Source organism: Mytilus galloprovincialis, chromosome 1 (genome assembly GCF_965363235.1).
Source record: "Mytilus galloprovincialis chromosome 1, xbMytGall1.hap1.1, whole genome shotgun sequence".
Taxonomy (NCBI): Eukaryota; Metazoa; Mollusca; class Bivalvia; order Mytilida; family Mytilidae; genus Mytilus; species Mytilus galloprovincialis.
Genome location: NC_134838.1, coordinates 79,290,283 through 79,315,822, shown reverse-complemented (window position 1 = coordinate 79,315,822; position 25,540 = coordinate 79,290,283). Strand labels below are relative to the sequence as shown.

Sequence of the window (25,540 nt, the reverse complement as noted above, 5' to 3'; positions counted from 1 at the left end):
AATTATTATATTAAAACAATTGTGATACCGATGTCTTTCAAAATATTTTATGGAATACGAAACTGGCAATGAAAGGCGTATCTTTATGTCGATTTACTAACTTAGAAAACAATTATCTTATTTAAGCACTATTATCCAATTCCCTTTCTATGGCACTGATGAATAAGCTAAGTTTGTATGACTCTGCGGCGTATTGTTTTTCTTCACTTCAAAGTACAGTGAATTCTCAAATGACTGTGATGAAGAAGTTGGTTGACTAATTCCTGAATTTTGATTGGGTACTTCTTCTTTATTGTTAGGTTCAGATAATCTAAAAAAAAAACAAATACAAGATCTAGAGATGTTATGAAAAACAAATCATAAGTAATGTTATGGATTAAACATGAACTTATTTTCAAGAATAAACGAAGGAATGACACAGCAAACCTTGCTATATAGTGACAGAAATAAAATCTTGTTAAAAAATGGTGTAACAAACTGAAGTGATTCACAACAATTAAAGGGTACGTACTTTTCGGACGGTTGAAATTTTCAATGCGTTAAGATCCTGTCAATATCTTGGATGTGTCGTGCAAACGTTATTTTATTTTCGAATTCTTTTTTTGGTGAAATGACTATTGCAAAGTATGTTATGTGTTCATGGTAATAATAGAAAAATGTGCTTGATGTTTTTCTGTTGTGTTTATCCTGTTAGTTTTTTTTTCATTATTATAATAATGATTGTAATTGAAATAATAGTTATTTACTTTTTGATTTTTGTATGTGGTTTACCATGTGCATTTTCATTTATAAATATTGTACATGTATATATAAAAAAGAAGATATAAAATCACATACTAGTGATTGGTACTTACTTTTTATGTTTAAAGCATATAAATATTCCAACAGCTATTATTAAACAGCAAACAACCAATACTAGTATGACCACAACATACCAGTATACATGCATAAAACTGTTTTTCTGTAATGAATTATAATCATAATAATATACTGGGTCCTTAAATGTGATCAAATGTAACCGCAATGCTCTTAACGTACGTATTTTGCTTAATCTATTTTATCAGAGCATCACTGATAAGTCTTTTGTAGACGAACTCGTATCTGGCGCACACAATTATGGTATATATGATGAGTGTGTTAATATAACTTACAAATATATTCACTTCCCAAAATTAATAGGACTATATAAAATATGTGATAAATTGCAATTACCGATACAGTAAAACCTGTATAAATCGGCCGGCTACGGGACTATGAAAAAGGGCCGGTTTGGACAGTGAGCCGGTTTATTCAGGTTTCCGTGTTGACCGGAAGTTAATGATTAGTGACGTCCGACATTTTGCATATAAAAGTTCTCTCTGATTGTAAATTATATCTGATTTAAATTAAAATACTTTCAATTCGTTTTTCATTGTTTGCATTTGCATCATAATGCTCGCGTTGTTTGGATTGTAGGACAAGAGTTTCGATTTACTCCCATGATCAATAATTTGAAATGTTGGAATGGTCGATTAAAAAGCCAGAATATTTTCAAACGTAATTTCATCACTTTCGAAACGTTGTCGTACAGTGTACAATATCCATTGATTGTTGTCATCCGGGTGTTTTTCATTATCAAGGTCATTTGTTTAGGGGTTCACAACAGGGGACCCAGGATTTCGAAATCCCGATGTGAATGTCTTACTCCGCGATTTTAATTTGTTTATCTAAGTTAAAACGTAAGTTCAATCCGAGATATATTCGGTGTGTCTTTTCGTTTAATTGACACGTTTATAATGTTTTAATAAATAATGCAGCTCACTACTGTACGATTGTAGGTTCACAGTTTGACACCTGACTAATTGATTATCACGAAAAGCCATGTTGTATAAACAAATATGTTTTGATTGTATATCGATCACTGAAATTAATTAGACAAACTGGTTTTGACAGGTAATAATTAATGTAATTAAGAGTATTGTGACTTCATAATTAGACCGGAATTCGGAATATACAGGGTCCGGTTTACAAAGGGTATTTTAACAAAGATTTTGAATGGAAAAATATGGGACTTTCATTTTCGGCCGGAATGGACAGGAAACCGGTTTATTCAGGGTCCGGTTTAATCATGTTTGACTGTAGTATAAAATGAGGGAAACTTATGACATATTACTTTAACTAATGATGGTATAATATGTGTAAATGGATTCCATTTATTTTCAAAAAGCAAAAGTTATTTAGAACAAGCTTAACGGATAACACTTTAAGATCACTATAAAAGGCGGACTGTCTGTCACATCGTGATCTAGCAAGGTGTTAAATTCAGGAACGTAACTATGTTTATCAATTGCAATCAAGAATTATGATGAATAAATACATACATGTGGATCAACTTCGTGTAAGTGTTCAATCGAAGATCTCTCTCGTACTATTGGCATATGTATATGACTTTCAATTACTTCTTGTGGTGTATCGTCAAATACATGTTGTATAAGTGAATTGTTTACTGTATGATGTCCATCCTTGGCTGACATTATTATTATTTCACTGACTATGTCTCTGATGAAAATAAAAGGAAAAATATTTGATTATAATTTGATCATTTTAAGAACATGATTGAAAAAGGTGAAAAGTGTAAAATGTCTCAGAATAAATTATTTTATTTTATTTATGAAATGTCTAAGCAAAGATTAATACAAACAAAAACATCATATAAAGCGATATGATACTAAAGCTATATTTCAAGAATAAAGTAATTTTAGGGGTTGTGTAATTTTTGAGGTAGTTCAATGTAAAAAAAATTGTCATTCACTGTACATATTATTGGGTGTAAACATTGACAAAAGCAGGCTAATTTCTTTCACTCTGAATGTGTAGGAAAATCTTATATGTTCAACTTTTGTCACTTTTAATATTCATATATCAACATACTATGTCCTCGCTGTATTGATTAGAACAATGATAACAGTTATTAGACAATTCGCTAAATCCAACAAAAGATAACGCCTCCGAGAAAATGTATGTACAAAGACCAACACTACGATCAAAACTTGTTTGAGATGTTCTGAATTGGTAGTTTCGCGATCTGGTAGGATAAGAATATAAAGGTAATTTTAATGGCTAGCTGTGATTCTTATGCTGCAACCTATAATCTTACTATTTCTTGCTGTTCAACATTAGAAGTGGCAGATCTTGGATTTAAACACAATTGTCATTATGAGTGGAGGGCACAGTCCGAAATATATACTAACAAGACAGTAATTGGACCAGAAAAAGTGTTTTCCGTACTGATAACATGGTTGATTTTGAAAAAGATCGGGATTATAAAAATGTATTGAATGTATAAGCCCTGTTCTCAATCTTTCGTGACTTAAATTTCATATGAAGAAAAGGGATGACAAAGTTTGGAGTAATTAATCATGTATTTTCTTTATTAACCATTCGTATGTCTGAGGATTTTGATAGAAGAAATGGCTTGACCTAAAGGTGTTTAGACAAATAGACCGCTTTTATATCTTGTATTTTGTTAAAAAAAAAAAAAAACATTGCCTCACCATGCAGCAAACAAAGAATTAAATTTTACATAGAAAATCCAGAATAACACAGAAACGAAAACACCTCATTTTAATTCCCAACTCGTGTTCTTTCTTCGTCCCAGTAATTTATCAATCATATGCATATGTTTAACAGTTTTCTTTGACAAAATACATTTAAAAATTAAGTATTGCGTTCACAGAATGATAAAACAGCCTTTGTAACTTTTTCTGCAAGTCCTTGTCAACTAGTTCCTTCATGTGTCGGATTTAAACACCACTGATAAATAAGAAAATGTATAATTTTTTTCTTACATATATTCATTTGTTTCTTGAAGAAAAAAATCAGAATTTTATTTATCAACAAATGAATGATTTGACAGTACGTCGTAGAAACACCTGTCTACTTGTCCAGCCGAAACATTCTATTATTCGCATAAAAAGAGAACGCAGATTGCTAAATTAGATATATATTTTTGACAAAACAAATGTTATAACGTACAAAACGACATATTTTAGTTCAGTGATGAGTTCTTGTAAAGCACGTGAGACGAATTTAAATCTGAACTTACCCTACCGATGTTGTTTTTACTTTGTACTGAATAGTCAAATATAGTTGTTCTTCAACTTTAATTAAATCATACAATAAACTTCTAATTCCTTTCCCGACATTTTCTCTATTATTTCTATCTACTCTTCCTCTCACAGTAAGGTACGGGTTAGTAATTGTCTCAGTTGTTGTTTGTATGTTTTGTGTGACTGTTGAAGTTATTGACACAGTCGTACTGGTTAAATGTGTTGTTGTTTCTGTTGTTTCTGTTGTTTTTATAATATTTGTTGTATTTTTTACAGTGTCAACCGTTAGATTGGTTGCATTTGTAGCAGTTTCTTCTATAGGTATCAATTCAGATGAATTAAATACAGAGGAAGCAGATTCGATGGTTGCATTTGTAAAGGGTGTTGATAAAAGTCTTAGGATCTTTGACTCAGATTTATGTTCACAATATTCTCCCGTGAATCTTGAAGGACAAATACATTCGTAATCAGCATGAGTTATCACGCATGTTCCTCCATTGTGACAGCTTATATCGGCACAGAGATCGAATTCCATGTTACAAGTCAGACCAATAAATCCATGGGGACAATCACAAACTACGTAACCCCTAACTATATTACACGTGCCTCCATTCATACATGTATCAGGGGAACATGTGGCATTAATAGATTCATCACAATTATATCCTGTAAAGAAACAAAATATTTTTTGTGAATTATGTATCATTATGATGCAAGATAAAAAAAATAACTCATCATTAATTGAGATATTAATAACAAGGAAATGTTGAGAATCATGCATTTTCTCTGCACATGATAATATGATACTGGATATAAATATAAGGACCATTACTATTTCATTACAAAACATACGTGTCGAGCAAAATTTCTTGCGATTGCTCTATAAATATTGTTTCCAGTAAAAAGTAAAATCACAAAATTATTAAACTCAGAGGAAAATTCAATCGGAAAGTTCTTAATCAAATGGTGAAATCAAATGACGAAACACATCAAACGAATGGACAACAATTGTATTATTACTGACTTTGCACAGGCATTTTCAAATGTAGAAAATAGTGGATTGAACCTGGTCTCACTTGTACGAAAGTCTCATCAAATTCCGTTATATTTACAACGATGCGTGAACAAAACAGACATAATAAATAAAATAGTCAAAATATGGGTACACCAGTCACCACTGTGTTACAATTGTAAAAGGAACAATTTTACAAAAAAAGCACAAAAGTATCTATCAAATTATAAACACACATTTATTGCTTCGCGTGACTGACGTCAGAAAATTTATACGTCACATACTAGGAAGAAATTTTGTCGTTCAATGTTTATACAAAACAATTTTATAATTTCACATGGGAAATGTTGGCATACAGGGTTAAAAAATCAAGAGTATGTTAGAATTAATTTCAGAAATAGACCGAGATTTAAAATTGTCCAGTAAGGTATGTTGTGTCGTGTGTGCTGTTGTTTGTTTGTCTTTTTCGTTTTTAGCCATGGCGTTGTCAGTTGTTTTGGATTTATGAGTTTGACTGTCACTTTAGTATCTTTCGTCCCTCTTTAAAGAGTCAAAAATGACTGTTTTCATACAATAATATATCAGTCGGAGATTTTCTGTTTATATAGGAATATGGCATTTAATATAAGGTTTTTTCCATACAGAAACTAGGTTGGTCCCAGAATATTAATCAAGGTCGAGGAAAGTTTTATTTTCAGTATGTGATATGACGGTAGGGGAATGTCTGATTTACATCTGATTTATGTTTACTAGACTAAGTATGATCAAGATGGTGGAACAATAGAAATTATGAAGGTGTGGTATTAATGGCAATGAGACAACTATCCATCAAAGTCACAATTTGTAAAAGTAAACCATTATAGGTCAAAGTACGGTCTTAAACACGGAGCCTTGGCTCACATCGAACAGCAAGCTATAATGTGCCCCAAAAATGACTAGTGTAAAACTATTCAAACGGTCTAATCTATATAACTAGAGGCTCTAAAGAGCCTGTGTCGCTCACCTTGGTCTATGTGCATATTAAACAAAGGACACAAATGGATTCATGACAAAATTGTATTTTGGTGATGGTGATGTGTTTGAAGTTCTTACTTTACTGAACGATTTTGCTTCTTACAATTATATCTATCATGAACTTTGCCCATTAGTAACAGAGAACTATATTTGGTAAAAATTTACATAAATTTACCAAATTAATGAAAATTGTTAAAAATTGACTATAAAGGGCAATAACTCCTTAAGGGGTCAATTGACCATTTAGGTCATGTTGACTTATTTGTAGATCTTACTTTGCTGAACATTATTGCTGTTTACAGTTTATCTCTAACTATAATAATATTCAAGATAATAACCAAAAACAGCAAAATTTCTTCAAAATTACCAATTCAGGGGCAGCAACCCAACAACCGATTGACCGATTCATCTGAAAATTTCAGGGCAGATAGTTCTTGACCTGATAAACATTTTTATCCCCTGTCAGATTTCCTCAAAATGCTTTGGTTTTTGAGTTATAAGCCAAAAACTGCATTTTACCCCTATGTTCTATTTTTAGCGGTGGCGGTCATCTTGGTTGGTTGACCAGGTCACGCCACACATTTTTTAAAGTAGATACCCCAAAGATGATTGTGGCCAAGTTTGGATTAATTTGGCCAAGTAGTTTCAGAGGAGAAGATTTTTGTAAAAGATTACTTTAATTTACGAAAAATGGTTAAAAATTGACTATAAAGGGCAATAACTCCTAAACGGGTCAACTGACCATTTTGGTCATGTTGACTTATTTGTAGATCTTACTTTGCTGAACATTATTGCTGTTTACAGTTTATCTCTATCTATAATAATATTCAAGATAATAACCAAAAACAGCAAAATTTCCTCAAAATTACCAATTCAGGGGCAGCAACCCAACAACCGATTGACCGATTCATCTGAAAATTTTAGGGCAGATAGATCTTGACCTGATAAACATTTTTATCCCATGTCAGATTTCCTCAAAATGCTTTGGTTTTTGAGTTATAAGCCAAAAACTGCATTTTACCCCTTTGTTCTATTTTTAGCCGTGGCGGCCATCTTGGTTGGTTGACCAGGTCACGCCACACATTTTTTAAACTAGATACCCCAAAGATGATTGTGGCCAAGTTTGGATTAATTTGGCAAAGTAGTTTCAGAGGAGAAGATTTTTGTAAAAGATTACTTTAATTAACGAAAAATGGTTAAAAATTGACTATAAAGGGCAATAACTCCTAAACGGGTCAACTGACCATTTTGGTCGTGTTGACTTATTTGTAGATCTTACTTTGCTGAACATTATTGCTGTTTACAGTTTATCTCTAACTATAATAATATTCAAGATAATAACCAAAAACAGCAAAATTTCTTCAAAATTACCAATTCAGGGGCAGCAACCCAACAACCGATTGACCGATTCATCTGAAAATTTCAGGGCAGATAGATCTTGACCTGATAAACATTTTTACCCCTGTCAGATTTGCTCTAAATGCTTTGGTTTTTGAGTTATAAGCCAAAAACTGCATTTTACCCCTATGTTCTATTTTTAGCTGTGGCGGCCATCTTGGTTGGTTGACCGGGTCACGCCACACATTTTTTAAACTAGATACCCCAATGATGATTGTGGCCAAGTTTGGTTTGATTTGACCCAGTAGTTTCAGAGGAGAAGATTTTTGTAAAAGTTAACGACGACGGACGACGACGACGACGGACGACGACGGACGACGACGGACGACGGACGCCAAGTGATGAGAAAAGCTCACTTGGCCCTTCGGGCCAGGTGAGCTAAAAACGAGAAAAGAGAAACACTTATAAACCCCATCTATTGTTTGGAACAAATTTTGTAGACGTATTGAAAAGTCCATATTCGTTGTACTTTTTTGCATAAATCAATGTTTCAATTTGATTGTGTTATTTTTTTAATTTGCCTATCATAAATATCCAATTCATATTCAAGGAATGTTATGTCTTTTACTTCTATCGCTTAATTTTCTCAAATTTTCCTAATCATTTATTAATTGATTTGTTGAAAGACAAGATGAGAAACTTTTTGGACATTTTTCACTATTTTCTTTATACCATCTAATATCGTGGCATTCAAATTATGTAATAATACCTGTAAAACCATCGGGACATACGCACTCATAACTACTCAGAGTATTTATACATTTTTGAGTTGCATTACAAGGTGCCGTCCGACATTCGTCTATATTGCTTTCATCACAAAACTGACCACTCCAACCTGTAAAAGGGGACAATATATTATGGTTTTTTTTAACAATATACATTAATTCACAGGGATAAAAAAAAATCATTATTGTTTCTAAGGCATTCATAAAGGTAAAAGGTTTCATTTGAATATGTTAAACGCCACTAGGATCAGATAAAAGTAATCAAAACTTGGATTTTTGTTTTGTGTTGCTTCTTTGTCAATTTAATAATAAATGACAGCTTTCAATTCATACATTTTGAATATGATATTTGTTTGTTTGCTATTCCTTCATCCCATCAAACAGAGCAAGCCTGTGTTGACAAAAAAGGATTGTTATCTATCTGAAAAGTATGCGTTGTGCTTTTACATATATCATGCATGTCTTGTTTTATTGACTGTTTAGGTTGCCCTTTTATATGTAGTTGAAAATCTACGAAAACGAGATTGAGTGAAATGCCTACATGAATTTATTTTATATGATACATACATTTTCGCTTCATTTCAGGTAGGTGGACAGATTTACTGTTTTTGATTTACACATCTATTTTTAGAAGTTTACCTGGATCACATATCTGCATTCCAGTTGTCGAGTCACATGTATAATGCCCAAAGTCTCCATCAGACGGCTTACAAAATATATCACAATACTCTCCAAAATAGTATTGATCACAATAAACCTTAACATTGTATGTTAGCCTGCAAAACATAAAAAACTTTTTAAAAACATTGAATATTGAGCAGGATGAAAGGAAATATCATGTTACATGTTTGCACGAATATTTTACTTGTTATATTTAATTCTGTCACTTGAATGTCTTTACAAATTCATTTGTTGAGTTTATTAAGGAGGCTGGAGGGTACGAAAAATTTGTCAAGAATAAAAACATTTTTTTTCTTTACAAATTTTATTTATTACACTATTAGTGGTTCCTTCGCGATATGGTACAAACACAACCAAACAAATCAATTCGTTTTGGCCCCAAATGACTTTTTAAATGTTTATATGTTCGTTCTTATCATATACGAAAAGCTTTTTTTAAGTTCAAATGAAATAGTGTGCATTTTTGCGCCTGTCCCAATTCAGAAGCCTCTGGCCTTTGTTAGTCTTGTATTATTTTAATTTAGTTTCTTGTGTACAATCTGGAAATTAGTATGGCGTTCATTATCACTGAACTAGTATGTATTTGTTTAGGGGCCAGCTGAGGGACGCCTCCGGGTGCGGGAATTTCTCGCTACTTTGAAGACCTGTTGGTGACCTTCTGCTGTTGTTTTTTCTATGGTAGGGTTGTTGTCTCTTTGACACATTCCTCATTTCCATTCTCAATTTTATTACAATCTGATATTTGTATTCTCACATATGATTTACCATCCGTTGACAATGGTTCTAGCTAAAAAGGATGGTGAAATTAATTTCCTACGACAAAAGGGATAACAAGTGTAAAGGAAGCTTCAACTCACAGTGTTCTTTTCCTTATTTGGAATGCTGCTACCGGGGCCTCAAGTTGAGATCTGGCGGCTTTAAGTCCAAACACACCACTAAGGAAATCTACATGATCATTGTTATTGTCATCTACATCCCACACTTCTACTTTCAGTTTTAGTTCTCCCTGAAAAAAAAACCCAAAAGTATAAAAGTTTCACTTTGAACATAGTTTTCACAATTTATCAATTTGATAGACATTTTAAGACATAATAAGGTCAGTATTTAGCGCTCAATAATGTTTGGGGTGTCGATTTGCTCGTCTATCAATCTTTAACACTTTCTTTTTGTATCAGCACATTTATTTTTTCATTTTGAATGTAGGGGATAATAATTCTTGATTGCACATCATAAGTAGAAGCACAAATATTACTTCAGATTGAATACATTTTTAATTAAAAACCAAACAAGGTTTTGAAATTTGGCATTTTATATACATGTATATATCTTTAAATGTATTTGAATGTTAATTCATTTTCAAACTGGCGATTGGCTTTCTTAGATTTTGGAACTTTAACATGGTAAAGTATGATAATACTAAGGCTCATAACATTTCAAATATAGATAAGAATATAGAAATTTCTTTTGTCCGTTCAACATAATGCTAAGATTACTAATGTATGTTAATATATAATAATATTAATGAGTTAATACTATATGTAATGCCATTTATGACGAAACTGTAACGTCAAAAGCATGAAAAAAATAAACAAGTTTTTTTTTATAACTGCCATATTAAGACAGTTCTGTGAAATATGATGAGATGAACAGCCATCATTTAACTGTTTTTGTTTTGTCAATCTACATGTGTGTATATGGTCAATCTTTTTTTTACCGCAAGGCTTGCAGCTAAAACATGTACCTACCTTAAAGTAAAATAATTTTAGAAACAACAAATATTTGCTATTTTTATTGAAAAATAATCTGGATTGCAAGATCAATATACGGTTGTCAGCATTAAAATAATCCTACATAGATATATTAGGACGTGATATTAACAATACGAGTGCCAATGAGACAACTCTCCTTCACAGCATATTTCAAGTTCTAAATCGCACAAAGTCTAGGTCTATTGTAGGACAAAACATATCAGGTCTGCTTACAAGACACAAACATTCTATATGTGACTAGAGAAATTCTGCACATTAAAACTACATGCACTTTGCAGAAAAAAACAGAGTTCGCTGTTTCGTGAGCTCAATAGTTCTGCTGCTCCCATTAATGTTCCGTTATTGTTGATAGTGTCAAAATTGCAAATGGAGTATAGTTTTTGGCGCAAATGAAAGATTTTGTTAAGCAAAATTAAGGCTCTATTTATATACTTACCGGCCAAGAGTCAAAGAGAATTTTAATAGGATTACGTATACCAGCTATAGACGATCCAAATGTCACAGTATTACTGTTCCGGATCTCTCCTGAATCTTTATGGTAGTATGGACACGTATGGATATTTTCTGGTCTAAACAAGAAACAATGTAAAATATATGAATCTAACGAAGACAAGATAAATCATATTACCGTAAAGCGGGTTATTTTCGCGGGTGTAAAATTTCGCGATTTACATTGAATAAGGTATACGAAATATGTTGGCGGTTATTATTTTGGGGGTTCAAAACTTTAATCCATACCTTTGAATATGCACTTTTAAATTGGCGGAATTTATATTGACGATTTTAATCTATCCGCGAAAATAAGCGAAAATGTACACCCCGCGAAAATAACCCGCTATACGGTATTACATTTGCGTTTAAAACAGGTAAAATGCATTCGTGAAACCTTGATTGTAACTTTAGACATGTTCTGCATTTTTTAAGCTTGTGAATTTCAGTAAGACTATATGTCATTTATTTGACCGCTAAACTCATCGAAACTTGTTTATATCAGTGTGAAGTTCGACGACTATCTAGTAAGAAGTTAGAAATTCAAGTTTACACCACGGTTTAGTGCATACTAGCAAGATGCCCATTGAGAGGAATGCTGAAGAGGGGTATCATAGTTTGTCATATAAGCTTGTGATTGTTTTTGCATTAAGTTAAAGGTCACAATAGGCGCCCGAGCCACCTTCCTCTATTACATAACATCATAGTTGACCTTCTCACGAAAAGAAACAGTCATATAAATTATGCAAATTATTTTGTCTACCATTTCCGTCATGTTTTACCTGCTTTAATCATATGATCGATCGATCCTCAATTAAAAATTCCTTCTCCGGAATGAAAAGGAACATCTGGCTTATTATCGTGTGATTTTGTATTTTTCTCACAGAATTCCTTTTTCCGAATGTCTAGCCATGATACGGAGAAATTTTATAGTTCTACCTGTACAAACAAAAGTATCTTACGTTTCACTTTAAGCATGGTTTACACGACTAATTAAATTAGATATTTGCATATTAAGCAATTTCAATTGATATTTTATAGTGTGTCTATCTTTCTATGTCATTGAAGACCTGTTGGTGACCTTCTGCTGTTGTCTGCTCTGTGGTCGGGTTGTTGTCTCTTTGACACATTCCCAATTTCTATTTTCAATTTTAAGATGCTACACTATAGTTTCAGGTAAGGGTGAAGGTTGTAACCTATTGAAACGTTTAAACCCGCTGTGTGTGCTTGCAAATTTGCTAAGTCAGGAACATTATGATCAGTAATTCATAAGTGTTTCTTGTTTCTCGTATTTTATATATTGAAATTATACCGTTGCTTTTGCCGTTTGAATGGTTTTACACTAGTCATTTTACACATTTTTTGTCCTTTATAGCTTGGTGTTTGGTGTAAGCCAAGACTCCGTGTTAAATATCGTATCTTGACCTATAATGATTTACTTTTATAAATTGTGGCTTGGATTTAATTGATTATTTTTTTAATATTTGTTATCATAGGTCAAAGATCGGGATTGTTTTCAGAATTAACTTTGTCCTTTTTTCACTTTGTATAAAATAGATAATTTTCTAAAATATTAGCAACACGTTTCACATCAACGATGACTTGATTTCCATTTATGTTGATGTCATATATTCATAAATATCACACTTCCACATTTCATAATTGTGTATAATGATAATAAAAATTTAGTATCAGTTATAAGATCAGACCACTTTTCATTAAATGTACATGTCAAAATTAAAAAAATGTTTGTTGGAAGTGCACTTAGGGAGTTGATATAAATAAGATGTGGTATGACTGCTAATGAGATAACTTTTCATCCAAGTCACAATGTATAAAAAAGCAGTTATAATTCGCAGTACGGCCTACAACACGGAGCCTTACTCACACCAAACAACAAGCTATTAATGACCCAAAAATAACTATAGTGTAAAACAAAACAAACAGGATAACCAGCGTTCTATTCTAAATAAAGAACGAGAAACACTCATGAACCACACAAGCAAATCTAAAGACAACCACTGAAAAACAGACTCCTGACTTAGGACAGATGCATTAAAAAAGCAGACGGTCAAACGTTTTAACAGGCACCAATCCTCTTCCTAAACTTGGATAGTAGTGTAACATTGCAACATAAAAGGAACCAATCGATTAAAAAGAGATTTGAACAAAAACAAGTAAACATACACTGAACGAATAAGTTTGACATATGACACAATTTAAAATTGAGAATGGAAATGGGAAATGTGCCCAAGAGACAACAACCTGATCATACAGCAGAATATAAATACAATGTCAAAGATGTACATGAAGGAACTGTGATAAAAAGACAACTCTAAATAGGACAAAATGGCGTAAAATAAGACAACTTACACAGATTAAATGAAAAATCATAATTGTGTGGTTGTTAAGGGTACGGAAGTAAACATATTTTACAAAACTAATAATTTGTGTGTTCACAGTATGACTACAGAAGTGTAAATTTATCGTCATACTAAATACTTATGTCTTATCAAAGGTGTAACTTATTTTAAAAAAAAACAGTAAAAAGAAATATAATAACACAAAATAACAAAACATGGAATAACTAAATTGCATCACAAATTGTGTCAACAGTTCAAATAAACAGGAAAGTACGATTTGAGGGTACTTACAGTTAGGAAGCTACCATTTGATTTTTATGGGCCCTAGCCCCCCCCCCCCCCCCCATAAAAATCAAATGGTAGCTCCCTTACTGAAAACTTGTTAAAAGCCATAACAATGGACAATAAAAAAATCATGCATCAGAGACTAAAATCATTAACACACATCCTAGGGATTTAGTTTTTTCACGTCATTTACAGTAAAAGAAGACACGGCTTATGCAATACCAAAATAAACGTACCTTCAGGTTGTAGAATCGTTAACTGATAGGCTAAAAGGGTAACAAATGTATGGAGTAAGGTTTGGAATGCAGGACTAACATCAATAATTACGTAAGTGCGCTCAGGATATGGTACAGTAGTTTATATTTCAACTTCAAAGAAAATGATAAAAATATATGCCAATATTATATGGCTAATGCATTTTGCAGACATAAAAAGTTATGTATGTATTACCCATCTGAATTATCTATGCACACTCTGAACTTATGATCACAGTCACTGAAGCAGAACGGTCCCCTTCCATCACAGCAATGCCCATTAGAACCAACGCCTCCAGAGTTTATGAATTTCAATAATCGGATTTCTACGATACCACTGCTAAACACAGTCTGAAATGCAAAATTAATATAGATTAAATATTTAGAACTCCCTAGCCAAAGCTGATCCTAGATGAATTTGGCTGTTCTTTCGATGTCCCTTTTTTGTTATGTACCCTTTATATTTCTATATATTCATAAACCTCGTGCTTTCTAATGTTTTGATTTTGAGCTTTGCTGATCGAGGTATTATCAATAAATCGCAACATAATGGATTAGCATTGTATATCCCAGCTGATTTGAAATTCATCATGCAACACACGTAAACATCGCTAAACAAAATCGACCATTTTTAATTTGAATTTTCTAAACCATGTATTACAATTGTTATGTTAAACTGACAAATAATTGCAACAGATTTTTTTATTTTATTAACAGTTTAATATTATATTTTATTTCTTTATGTTTTGTTTATAAATTATTGACTCCTACTGTATGCAAGGAGTAAACAATTGTCTAACAGACAAAGATAAACATGGCATCATGAATGCATTATTCATCTAAGCCTTATTTTTTTATTTTCACGTTTTTATACAAATGACACGTGCGTGTACTCTTGAATGATTTATACGACCAAAGGTATATGCTGTATTAGTAAAATAATGTTTCAAACAAAAACATTGTTTTTAAACTTTACTGTGGAGATCGCTTAAAAAGATAGACCACGAATTTTACAATTCAAATTCACTCCATTTCATTTCTTAATTATGTATGTGTCTGTTTTCTGTGTTGTAAGCTGAATATTTATTACTATTTTAATCATTATTACTAATATAACTTTTATTATAAATATAAAAGCCAATTCTATTATATTCTATTTTGAAATTTCATGATTAGTATTCAAAGATCAATTAGCCTGCTATAAAATCATGCACTTTTATCAATTATTAAGATATCACGTGATAGTCTAAGATATTATAGATGAATTATAAGTCTATTACATGTATATTTTTTCCCTTTGTTCTTTGTTGAATTCAAACGAATTGACATGTTTTAATACTGCGTTTGAGAATTTGGAATTTAGCATTGTAAACATTGAAATTTCAAATTGTTCTATTCCTTAAACTTAATCATGATATTTTGGTTGCGTTTGCGAATCTCTTTAAAACTTAAGCAAAAACACCAGTTTGTTTGTTTGAGTGTTGCTTGTTTAACGTCCAGTGGCAAATATTTCATACATATGCATGACAAAAACTAATTCAGCAAAATAAAAAGTGTCTCTAATGAAGGAGATTTATTTGCCACCAGTAAATAAAGGTACATTCACAGTGTGGATGTTGAATAAGGGCAGCAAATTTGATTCAGTACAGGTTTCACTGATCCCTCAAATAATCATTACAAGGGCATTGTACAAGGGTACCTGTACAAGTCACTCGGATTTAATTACCCAACTCCGTATCCGTCCATTGGTGAATATCATTGTATGCATTCATCACAGTCAAACAAATGCCGGGCTATGTAGCAAGTGTTTTACTTCCGGACAAGATCTTGCAATTAGATAGGTTAAAATGATTAGACAAGAGCTCATAAAAAAAGTGCTATAAAATTATGATAAATGATGATGAAACATCAATACCAAGGGGCGTATCTTGTGTACTAAACTTTTAATGACCCAATAAGGTCACAGTAACACAATAATAGATTAATAAGCACTTTACTTTATTACCAACAAATAATGTTCATTGTTGGTTGTTGTACATAATTATGATTAAATTTATTTATTTTATTTTTTCAATGCTTGAAATATCATATCTGTCAAAATAAAATAAATATAAAAATATACAAGTTGTTTATATGATATGTAATTAACATGCCATAACTATTATGAGTCATTAATAATAACAAGAATGACTAAAAACTAAGATATATGTATTCTTGATAGCAATTTATTACACGTTAAAAGAACTTTCATGTAAAACGCAAAAAAGCACAAATCTAAAAAAAAAAAAAGAAAGATTAAGACATACAATGTACTGTATTTATAATTTATAATAGATATTAGAAACCGGGAAAATGTCAATTAAGAAGACAACAACCCTACCAAGGAGCAGAAAACAGAACAAGGCCGCTAATGGGTCTAGTTCACTGTTGATGCATCATTCCGTCTTGTACTTAAAATTGTCGAAAAAAGGAGATCCGTAGAATATCTTTGAATCCGTGCTTCAGAATAACTGGGTGATAATACTTTATCTACAGATGGGTTGAACAGACGTGGACACTTAACAATTACATGCATCTGCATTTGATGCTTGTATATTAAATAAATCATTTTTTCATCCCTTGGGTATGTTAAGTTTGTAGGGATTTAACATTGTATGACATATAGAGCTAAAATCTTAACAAAGATACCAGGCTAATATGATACGCCAGACGTACGTTATGTCTTCATAAAGATTTCTTTTATTTTGACGAACGAGCTTATCTTGATGAATGTCCGATACGTGAGCAGCTTATACAGTTTATATAATTCATTAAATTTAAGACGATACTGAAGTCATCTGCTTGAAACCACAAGCAATACTGGGGAGTCCATAAACTCAACCGCCACCAGTAAGAATTGAACCCCTCTTTTCTTCCAATTAGCAGTTGATATTTTCTCTCCTCGTCTATAGATATAGATACAATGTATCTTCTGAAAGGTTAAATTTTTATTTCAATAAGCGTAACTCTAAAAGACAATCGGATGCCTCATACTATGCGTTCTTTGTACTAAAAGAAAATAACAATATTCCAACAAACAAAACAAACAGTAAATGAGATGCATGTTTGTTTCACGTCTTCTAAAAACACAAATTATGCCACAAGCACTATAACAAAAAAACTATTTAGACATGTTTCACGTCTTCTAAAAACACAAATTATGCCACAAGCACTATAACAAAAAACTATTTAGAGGGAGCTTAATCGCAATGTTTATAATGCCAAATGTGTTTTTTAATGATATATATATATAATATATATATATTCTATTGTGGTCAACTTAATAGCTTAATGGCTGTCATAGAGGAAGTTTACCAAAAACTAGGTCCATTGTATTGAATATATATTTCATGTCAAATATTTACCGTAATATATAATAACTGAAAAGGAAATGTAGGTATATGTCAATGAGACAGTTACCTAGTATCACGGAAACCTAACAGACATCTAAAGGTCAACTTAATAGAGTATTGGTGGGATGAACCGAAAAAAGAATAATGCAAAACATGTGAAAAATCTGCAAAACAAAACAGGACAAAACATTAAAGGATAAATAAAAATTGAATAAAAATAGAGAACAAAGGGATGATAAAACAAAGAAAAGAGACTAACAAACAAATTATAAAACATAGGGAACAAGAATGTGTCCAAAGTACACGGATGCCCCACTTGCACTATCCTTTTCCACGTTTCATGGACTGTAAAAATTGGGTAATAATCTAATTTGGCATTAAAATTAGAAAGATTATATTATAGGAAACATATGTACTAAGTTTCAAGTTGATTAGACTTCAATTTCTCAAAAACTACCTTGACCAAAAACTTTAACCTGAAACTCCCACTTTCATTTTCTATGTTTAGTGAACCGTGAATTTGGGGTCAAAAGTCTAATTTGGCTTTAAAATTAGAAAGATCATATCATAAGCAACAAGTGTACTAAGTTTCAAGTTGATTGAAATTCAGCTTCATCAAAAACTACCTTGACCAAAAACTTTAACCTGAAACTCCCACTTTCATTTTCTATGTTCAGTGGACCGTGAAATTGGGGTTAAAAATTCTAATTTGGCTTTAAAATTAGAAAGATCATTTCATAAGCAACAAGTGTACTAAGTTTCAAGTTGATTGGACTTCAGGTTCATCAAAAACTTTAACCTGAACGGACGCACGAACGGAGCCACAGACCAGAAAACATAATGCCCCTCTACTATCGTAGCTTGGACATAAGGATTGTCTACCATATATAATAATGACAAAATTAAGGACCTCATCTAGACCCTTGTATAAAGTCTTGAATAAAAGTAAAACGTGAATCCGGAACGAGTTAAGACAAAACAGCTGATTAATATCTACCAGTGATTTTTCCTGAAAATTTCCTGATGGTATTTCATGATTTTAGGAATAAAATATGATGAAAAAAAATTGGGAGTCACAGACTTCGTACGTCACTATAGCAACCCTAATTGCGTGTGTTTCCGCAATATGAACAATATATATATAAAACCTCATGCATGCATTGAATATAAATATATGCTATTTCTGACATTCTTCCTTAAATGTTTAACCTCATCATTTCATTTTTCACAAAATAATTAGTCATGTTAAAGACTTAAATTCACAAGCAGTATGTAGATCTATGTATAACTGGTTTGATATGCACATATAAAATATTTATGTAAAACGATGCATGTATGACTACCTTTACAGTACGGTTTATTACATAATTACGTCATGTTTCTGTCATAACTAATGTTACTTTAACATAAAATAGATTATAACAAGAAATGGAGGTCTTACTTTATATTTCCAAAACAATAAATATTATTTTATGAATCCGAAACAATAACAACACTCCCAAAGTTGTATTTTGTATTTCTATCCGGTAAAGAAATTGAATGAATCTTCGATTTTAAAATTAATTTTTGCATAATTAGGCAGGATGTCTTTTTATTCATTTCATCTTTCGGTACCTACATGCATATCTACACGTAGAGAATGAAAAGGACACTTTTGGTAATCATTTATGGAAACATTGTTAGTGATACAATATCATCCACAAACGTTCACGTTGAGATGTATTATATTCACATTCAATGAGCATGCTTTATACAGCAAAGAAATGTGTGCTGAAGATCACATTGTAATCAAAATTGATGTAAATCCTGTATGCCCAAACGGTTGATAAGTAGAGTTTGTATAGTTTAGCTAAGTTCTTTTTTAATGGAGGGATATGATCTCATTTTTGTTAAATTAACTTTGAGGTGGGCAAACATATACACGAATTTCCAAATAATGCATCGTTTCAGGAAAAATATGACGTTAGTACTACGCATAAATATATTCACGTCACGATATCCAAAAACGGGTATTTCCCACAATGACCCTAGGTCAACCGCAGTAGTTCATTCATAAAAATGAATCTGGAAAGTCGTCTATTATCATTAATTTTGACAGTATTTGTTTGTTTTAACAAATAACTAGTCGACCTTCATTAGCTTCAATGTGAACTAAGAGATGTAAGAGGTTTAACTTTTATGTAAACAAGTCAGCAACTTAACAACGAAAAAACATAGATGTTATTGTTTGGTCTTCAAAAAGTAAACTAACAGTTCATCTGACATCAAGCTCGAAATCGTTCCGAGTGTAAAAACATTTAAAAAAAAGATATTAGAGATTTTCAAAGATCTGCACACATACCCAAAATCCTGAATGACAACAACCTACATAAAAATATCAATATAGACAACTATTGAAAGTGTTCAACCGCATTAACATGTGACCGCTTTAAACCAAAAAAACATTAATAGTTATCCCACGATGACGCGGTGTGTCAGTGTAAGATCACCCCGATGGCCGGAGGCCAGAGGGTGATCTAACACTGACACACCGTCCGAGTGGGATAACTATTTTACATCCCAGCTGTTTTTATATTAGACGAAAAACCATTTACAATTCATAAAATCTAGTTTAGAACGCCACACAACCATTATAATATACTTTATACATTACTATATGATGTATACCCTTTTTGACCCCGAACACGATGAGTAGATATCAAACAATGTCAACTCGCCCCACTGGCCAATCGGCCCAACCTATCATCGCCACTTTATGAAAAAAATCGCCCCACTCTTGTTTACCGACTTGCCCCACTTTTGAAAAAGTGTAAAATCAAACTGAACAATCACTGACAACTCACTTATTAACGAAAAGGGTTTAAACCCCACTGAATAAAGGTCTGCCAACTCGCCCCACTTATAAAAGTATATCGCTTCCTTTATTAAGTATGTTAAATTACTGATAGTTCGTATCCAGTCGTCCTGGTGTAGTGGTTGTGTCGTGGCTTGATATGCTAAAGGTCTTGGGTTCGAATCCCAGCATATACACTGGATTTTTTCTACGTGAATTTTGATAGTCTTTTCCACATAATTGTATATTTAATTATAAGTTTTATAGTGAATTTGACATTCCCGCCAAAATGTTACAGAACAAAGGAAAGCATGCATAACAAAGAAACTCAAACTGGGGTGATCTGGTTGGGGTGATCCGGCTTAGTTCACCCCTGTTAGAACAAAGGAGCTGGGGTGTAATTTCAAATCTCCTTCTTATTTCAACCAGAGGAATACCCAAACAAAACATAATATAAACTTCATGAAAAACCAAATGTTCATTACCAAATTCTTATCACTTATTGAGTTATCTTGCCTGGGTATTTTCCTAAAATTCTGAACTCAAGTAGATCGTTGAAAATATAAGAAACAGAAGTGAAAACACAATAATAATGATTGATCAAAATGCTCTAATTACTTTAAATAATCTCAAAGTAATTCACCTCCTGGCTCCTTGCATATGCGGTATGAGTTTTACTCATTGTAAAAGGCCGTACGATGACTTGTGTTAACTTCTGTGACATTTAAATAGTCTCTTGTTGAGATTTTTCTTATTTACAAGAGAGAGATAGACAGAGAGACAATAACAACCAATTTAAAACAATCTTGAATTAAAAAATGTCTTCATCAACAGTCTAGATAGAAGAGTCAACAGGGGTGATTGTTATAGGCGTTAAACAAAATGTTACAGGTTGACCTTTAACCGACGTATGAAAGTAAACATATACTCACATAGACATCAACAACACTAGTGTCATCTACGTCAAGTTACATTAGATAACGATCATCGTGTAAAGCATTGAAATGACACTTACAATAACTTTTGTGTAATGTAAGACAAAACACTGGTTAGCCCTGGACTTTTGATCTAGACATTTTTTTTGTAATTTCATTCTTTAAAAGAGATAACTATCCAAAATTTAAAAAAAGATGATTTTGCTATCTTCGTATGAGAAAAATTTAGTATTTGTTGTTCTCCTTTTGTATTTCAGATTATTTCTCCGTCAGTTTTTCTACTGTGGGCATTATATCAATATGATACTAGTGGTTGTCGCTTTCCAACTTTGAAAATATCTTGTTATTGGATAAATTCTTAATTTTAAACTGTCATGGTCAGGGCTTGACCGACGAATGAAACATTTTTAGGGACTTAGATGCCTTTTTGTTGGCTTGATGAATTCTTGTTTCTTCATGTATACCCCAAATCTCCCTTCATTCATATTTTATTTCTGAAGACCTATTTTTTACTTGATAACTTGCACATTTTATTATCTTTAAATTAGAGCGGATCAATTGCCATTGTATGATATTACCATAATTTTGGAATATGTAAACTGTTTGACTTTGATCTCAAGAGATATTATATATGAAGTCGCTAAATATAGAATTATAATGTAGTTTCTAAATGAGGAAACAATGATATCTATTGAAACGTAACACGAAGTCATTCCTGAAGGTTGGTTAATATCTGTTAACCTCAACTCAAACATTAAAAGAAATAATTTATTAATTATAATCAAAAGACTTAACGAATAATTCCCTAACTTTTCTTCTTTATGATTATAATACAATAAAGACTTATTGTGAAATACATGCAAGTAGAACGGCATTCCTGTATGCATCTCTATATTAAGTATAGTGTTGACCAATTGACGATATCATTTTATGCGGGATTTTTAAGGGAGAATGGAACACATACTCTATGTCAGAGTAATATATTCCATGAGCTGCCAGGCACATGGGGATATAAGGTACTGATATAGGGAGACCATATCCCTTTGAAGCTCGAAATACAATTACACGTATGCTATAGGATACTGCAGCGTCCTAATATAATTGCAAAAAGGATGCTCGTTTTTGTTTACGGAGTTGAAAAACTTCTGTCAAGTTAATCAATCAAAATTAAAGAGTTTCGGCGGTACAATATTTGGTCTATCGTGTACCATTTTTGACGGAACTACATGTATCAGCTATGAAGAACACGTATTGATAAAACGAACGATTGTTGATAGAAAAAAAAACTAAACAAAACATGTTTAACCCTGATGCATTTTTGTGCGCCTCTGTCAAGTCAAGAACCTCTAGCCTTTGTAAATCGTGTGTGTTCTTCCAATTGCGGTTCATTTGTATGTTTCAGAGTTTAGTGTTGCTTTCATTCGCTTATCTAGTATACACTATTGTTGAGGGGCGAGCTGAAGCCGGCCACCGAGTTCAAGATTTTAACCCTGCGTTAAAGACCAATTGGTGCCCTTGTGTTGATTTTTCTTTCTCTATGGCCCTGGTGTTGTCTCTGTAAAAGCTTTCTCGTTTCCATTCTCTAGTCTATTCTTTATTTTTTCTATCTAATCATTGTTGCAACTGCACCTTTTCAAGAGAAGTTTGTAAAATCAAAATGCCACTATAATCATAGTCAGTTTATGTAGATAGTAAACACTGCTGTAGTTTCTTTTTCCGACATCCATTATATAAATGAAAGTTATGGCATATATACGAACAAATTTCCAAATTTATACTCGCAGTTCCAGACTAATGTATCGACTGATTTACCAGTCAACTCGTATTCATAATGTTAGACCGGATTTGTTACGAGTCTTAATATTAATTTGCAGAGTGGTATGATCAACAAAGACACCCGCTTGCAGATTCTTTTAATTTTCAACATCTCATTTTTTTTATATTTTCAGAAAGTTCATTTTAAAGGAGTCCTCCAAGTTTTTATACGATATTTCACGTCACACGAGGTTGTGTGTACACTTTGAGGTTCTAAAAGGTCACGTCATATTTCTGAATATAAATGACTATTCCTTTTATTAGACCTGTAAACTTTAGCGACAGGACATAAAATCTGTCATCGTATATATAAGTAATTAAAGAGGGCAATATATAGAACTGTAATAATAATTAATACCAATTCTTCATCATACCTTTTCTCAAAATTTTCACAAATTTTCACAATTTTTATCTGTTATTTCGACATGGAGCAAGCATATATATGATAAGGTCATAACGACGAAATTAATTCTCAAAATAAGTGATCATAATTTGTAAAAAATTGTATTTAGTTTTCCATTCCAGTTCGTTTAACGCTGTTTTGTGTCTGTTTGTTAATAGAGTGATATTTCTAATGAAGACAACTTAGTCTACATTGAAACTAAAGACGCAAAGTATCATACAGTCTTGTTATTTTCAAACACTTTCGTTTATCATTTTTGAAAAAAAATATATATAATAGTCTCGTCTAGAAGTTCCTCAACCAAACCTTTAGTGTGAGTGTCATATCCATATGCATTTTCTTTGGGCTTCAAATTAACAATATGTTTACTTCGACTAATGTCATAGTCTTTTTTCACAGAAAAAAAAAGAACATTAATTGTAGGAAGCGTTCATGTATTTCTATTTTTACCTTTGTTTTATGAAATAATAATACAATATAAAAAGAGAATGTCATACAGGTCCACTTCGTCTGGTCGTCAAAATGAAATAAAAACGAATTAAATAGCCATGCATATGCTTACCTGTAAAAAAGTGAACACGAAAAATAAAGCCCAAACTAGACACAAACAAGACATCCTACAAAAATTATAACAATAAATACACTTCTGGTTTATTTTACAGACACACCAATTGTGATGGATGACTCAGGTGACATGTTTAATCACGTGACAATAAACTGCAATATGTACGTATATCTGAAGACAATGATGCTACATGTATAACATCTAATATGACAAATACTAATTAAAAGTTGAGTGTATTGCGTAAAATGGATGTATTTTTATGTGGAACATCTTTAACATGTTTAAATCGCCCATATTTTTGCATAAATAGTGTTGTTTTTTTTTTATATGTTTCATATTTTGTCATACTAGTACCGGAACCTTTCATAAAGTACTATAATATGGTATAGGTCCTTTTTACGTTTTAGGTTGTTTACATCCCCATACTTCGATTTTGATTGATTGTTGGTTGCTTTAAATAACGTTCAGATGCAAACATTTCAGGCATGTTCAGGACCGGAAGCGGTTGCAAATTTGAACATCCAGCACAGCCAAACGGACGCCCCACTTTGGCAAGCGTTTTACTGCCGGTTGGAAGAAGACCAGTGACCATATTTTTATTCCCCAGTCACCTTTTGGTGTCTGATTAATAGATTTTCTCATTGACAATCATGCCACATCTCAATATCTTGTTAACAGACTTCAAAATACGACAGAAAAATATGGATATTTGGTAAATTTGTAAGTGGTGATTAATTTTTCTAAAAAAAAGGATTTACAATTTTTGTTTGTACCGGTAAATTAGACCCTTTCGTTATCTTTCTCCTTTTTTATAAATATCTAGGTTTAAGAGTTCCTTCTGAAGATAAATCTGGATAAATATTGTATGTTGTAAATTCGTTTTATCACATGTTCTTTTGAAAATTTAGTCAACTGGGGCTAAAACATTTTCTCTTGAAAAGGTAAAGAAGTTAAAAACAAAGTAAAGTTGCATGTTGTACGTCATATAATAGTTATTGAAACATTATTGTAATACATGTAGTCCATTAACTTTTGAATACAACCAGAACCTATTATAAAAGTGATCTACATGAAAATGAAATGGTAACGATCAATGGGATACTATGAGAAGCAGGAAAATTTACATTCTATTTATTTATTCTTTTGTTTATTTGTTTATTTGTTTATTAATTCTATCGTTTATTTTTTTATTGTATAATAGTAGTTTGATTACATTGTAATAGTTTTAAAGCTTCGCGAGGAAAAATGTTCGCAGAGGAAGGTTAATCGAATGTTATAAATAAAAGTTAAGAATCAAATGTCAGAATGTGATGTAAACGTCAACATAACAACACCATATAGGGTCATTACACGATCTTCCGATTGACACGTGTCGAATTCGACTGATAAGGTCTTATTCGTTCGTCTACAAAAAAGATGTTTGACACTTACAACAGATTGTAAGTTCATGAAAAAAAACCTTGAAAACTGTAAAAAAAAAAAAACAACAAAAAAACAAAAACAAAAACGCTGAAACAAA

The 25,540-nt window shown here is 32.0% G+C and overlaps 1 protein-coding gene across 1 annotated transcript; it reads right to left on the bottom strand.

The window, feature by feature from the left end:
* Positions 1-144: 144 nt before the first annotated feature.
* LOC143085191 (uncharacterized) lies at positions 145-24,153 on the bottom strand. The gene is made up of 10 exons (XM_076261425.1): positions 24,019-24,153; positions 14,275-14,429; positions 11,124-11,256; positions 9,776-9,924; positions 8,877-9,013; positions 8,222-8,347; positions 4,085-4,754; positions 2,361-2,538; positions 855-961; positions 145-310 (listed from the first exon to the last, which is right to left on the bottom strand). Exons 1-10 carry the CDS (start codon positions 24,070-24,072, stop codon positions 148-150), a joined length of 1,872 nt encoding a protein of 623 aa, XP_076117540.1. The 5' UTR covers positions 24,073-24,153; the 3' UTR covers positions 145-147.
* Between the last annotated feature and the right edge of the window lie 1,387 nt (positions 24,154-25,540).